This window comes from Poecilia reticulata, linkage group LG11 (genome assembly GCF_000633615.1).
Source record: "Poecilia reticulata strain Guanapo linkage group LG11, Guppy_female_1.0+MT, whole genome shotgun sequence".
Classification (NCBI taxonomy): Eukaryota; Metazoa; Chordata; class Actinopteri; order Cyprinodontiformes; family Poeciliidae; genus Poecilia; species Poecilia reticulata.
Window position 1 is genome coordinate 23,611,558 of NC_024341.1, and position 3,420 is coordinate 23,614,977.

The 3,420-nt window shown below is 34.7% G+C and overlaps 1 protein-coding gene across 1 annotated transcript in view; it reads left to right on the top strand.

Moving 5' to 3' along the window:
• Positions 1-309: 309 nt before the first annotated feature.
• Positions 310-3,420, top strand: part of LOC103472876 (mucin-19-like) — a 31,466-nt gene continuing 28,355 nt past the window's right edge. Inside the window, exons 1-3 of the mRNA XM_017307368.1 lie at positions 310-558; positions 2,411-2,539; positions 3,310-3,405. Of these exons, the coding sequence (XP_017162857.1) occupies positions 310-558; positions 2,411-2,539; positions 3,310-3,405 (474 nt within the window). The remainder of the gene's footprint in view (positions 559-2,410; positions 2,540-3,309; positions 3,406-3,420) is intronic.

Here is a 3,420-nt window from a genome sequence, read left to right on the forward strand (position 1 = left end):
CAAAAGTAGTTGACAGATAAAATACAAAGATATTCAATTGATTTGAAGCTACAAATTATTTACTCTAAAATGAAATTTGTACCTTTTTTGATTAAAATCCTRTCTTATCAGCCTTTTTTAATCTTTTCTGTGTGAACTTGTATAAATGTGTCTTAGTTTGACTTCAAGCAGAAAGAGAGTGAAAAACTGATTAACGTGACTCTGAACACCAGACTGAGAGTTTCCTGACGCTCACAGTGTGTTGAATTTCATCTCCTTCAGCTTAAAATACAGATTTATATGAGTGTCCCCTGCTTTGTTTCTGTTGTCATGAGGACCAAACTCCAAGCGAAGCCTGCATCAGCTTCACCATCTGACTGTTTAAGACAAGTCTCTGCATGTATTAATAAGTTCTCTAATGTTTTTGTATCCTACTCTTCCTCCCTCCACTGTTCCTCTGTATCGTCTTCTTCCTCTCTGATCCCGCAGCGCCTTCGAGACCAGATTAAGACGTGGGTGGCATCCAACGAGATCAAAGACAAAAGGCAGCTAATAGAGAACCGCAAACTCATAGAAACGGTGAGTAGGAACCCCAAGAGGGAGCATGACAACTCTCTGTTGTTGCAGTGAAAAATACAATTGATTGACAGTTTTTTACTATGTGAACAAATGAGAGGGAAATGATGTAGTTTATAGTGAATTAAATTAGTGTTTTTCATGTAAAAATAGATAAGTCTTTATTTTAATGTGTAATATTATGCTTGTATAACATTTCTTGATTTTTAAGTAAAATACAAAATACAAAGAGAAAGAGAAAGTTTTCCTCTTTTTGTTTCTTCTAAACAAAAAGAAACATTATTTAACAAACTGAGTTTAATACCATATTTTATTTAACCAGGAAAAAAAACAGATTAAGAACAGATTTTTTATTTACAGCGGCAGCCTTTCAAAAGGCAAGGTCTTTGGAGGGAAAATAAATATAATCATCTTTTATCACATTTTATCTTTATGTGAAGAGTGCATAGAGTTTGCATAAGGTTTTTTTTACAGCTTCACATCCTACATGCTTAAATCCCTCCATCATTTAAAAAATTCTCAATTTTCTCATGTTGTACAAGCAGCTGTGTTTATGGMTGACAGTCACATCCTGAGCTTCTGTTTTCTGCTTCAGCTCAAACCAAAGTCTTGTAAAGCTCATCTCCAGGACACATGTGACTGCTGTGTATTAGAACCTAAAACCTGGACTGTTTATGAAGCCAMATTTGACTGGAATATTGTGATATTGTAATACTTCAGTTAGTTTGACCTGAAATGAGTTGCCCAACTCATTCTATTGAAAGCTTAATGAACTAATGGTAAACTAACTTTGCTTAGAAGAAAATACCAGTGTGTTTATGATCAGGTGGCAGTAAAAGTAGAGCTAATATTGACTTAAATGATCAKCTGGGCTTTATTTTGAAATCTGTAAATCTTTRTAAACTTGTYATTTGTGGTCTCATGGACTTTTTCCGCTGCCCTCAAGTGGCATAAAAAATAATTACTTCTGGTTTGAGATGTTAAATTTGCATGAGAAGACAAATGAAGCATTTGCACTTGAATTAAAAGATCTGTTCTTTTAATCCAGATTTTTTCATCCAACATAGTGAAAATATGTTCATTATTGCACAAGATAGTTTGTTRGATAGCCAACACTGTGCCTTCAGTGTTGCTGCTTTGCCTGTCGGGCCTCAGAGYCTCATTTACCTTTCAATGACTATTCAGAGGGATTACATGTGAGACACCTGCGTCACACCGAGCTAAGTAAACTCACCATCTGTGATGCTTGAGTTTTGGTTTTTATTCTAACCCCACRCTGATAATTTATTTTTCATATGGTTTTCTCGGCTGATATACGAATACAGTGCAGTGGGCAGAATTTGTTATTATCATCGTTGCTCTGCTGCAGGTTCACACAAAAATATGAGGTAATGATAAAGTTATAGCTGAGAGGGTTTACAGGCTAAATMAACAAGTTTACAACTAATAACTCTTAAGATTTGTACAAAAATATTGTTGGTGYGCCTGTCAAGCTTTGTTTAAATGCAACTGCAAAGGGGCAGCAAAATAAGGTTTTTGTGACTTTTTTTTTAATAAGGTGCCAAAAAATCCAAATTTAAATAGTTTCTTTGACAAGTTATGCAGTGACATGTTACTTCTCCTGTGGTTTAAGAAAGAAATCCCCCATAGTTGAGTTGAACAATTAGACCCTAATTTTGAAATGTGCATTAAAACCATTTAGTGTTGATATAAAAGCAGTTTTAGCTCAAGAAATTCAAGAATGCAACATCATTGAAATTGAGCTTTATTACATTTCCAGAGGTTTAATATTATGTCTTTTTTTTTCTTCAGGAATTATATCTTCATCCATTTTCTGTGTTTTATCTTYTTGCAGCAAATGGAGCGCTTTAAAATAGTTGAAAGAGAAACCAAGACAAAAGCGTACTCAAAAGAAGGACTCGGCCTTATCCAGAAGGTGGACCCGGCGCAGAAGGAGAAGGAAGAGGTCGGCACCTGGCTGACGGTGAGCGACTGGATCAACCGGRCCGTCAGAGAAAAACTGTTTCACTCATTCAAACTGCTGAATCCTAATGTTTCCTCATTTTYCCTCAGTATGTGATAAGTGAGGAACAAGACATAAAGCCGCATAAATGTAATTGGATAGGTGGAGTCAAATTTTGCTCACAAAGGAACGTTTTTCCCCTAAAAGATTCTTAAAAGTGATTAAAACATGGAAGTGAAAATGATAAATAGAGGAACCAAAACTACATGAAATAAAAACAAAGAGTTTCTAGTTTGCTGGGCAGAACTAATAATTGCAGAGCAGCTTGTTTATGAAGTAGRCATTGACTGAATTACCTGATAATTTACTCTTTACATTTTGATTGTTATTAATGAAAAGCTCTAATTGTATTTTCAGTAAATAAGCTGATTCTCAGGCGTTATGCTTCTCAGCGCCATAAAATGCCTTTAGATGGTATTTTTTGTGAAAGCCTTAGTGAATAAATTGAATTTATAATAGAAGTAAATGCTCATTTTGTATTTATTCAGTTTTTTTAATTATAATTTTCCCAGATTTTTCCCTCATTGTTATCAACACCTAACAGTGTAGTTAGATTTTTTTAAATAATTGAATAAAAAATTTTAAAACTGTGTTGTGAGATCAAAGAAAAGCAATCATTTCCATTGAACAATGAAAGTATGTCAAGATAATCCCAGAATTAAAAAATAAAGCTGCTGTTTTTTAAAATATTTGATKMTGTTGTTTGACCTTTTCCTCTYGTTTCATCTCAGAACACRATCGACACGTTGAACATGCAGGTGGACCAGTTCGAGAGCGAAGTGGAGTCTCTTTCAGTCCAGACGAGAAAAAAGAAAGGAGACAAGGAGGTCAGTCTGCTCCCC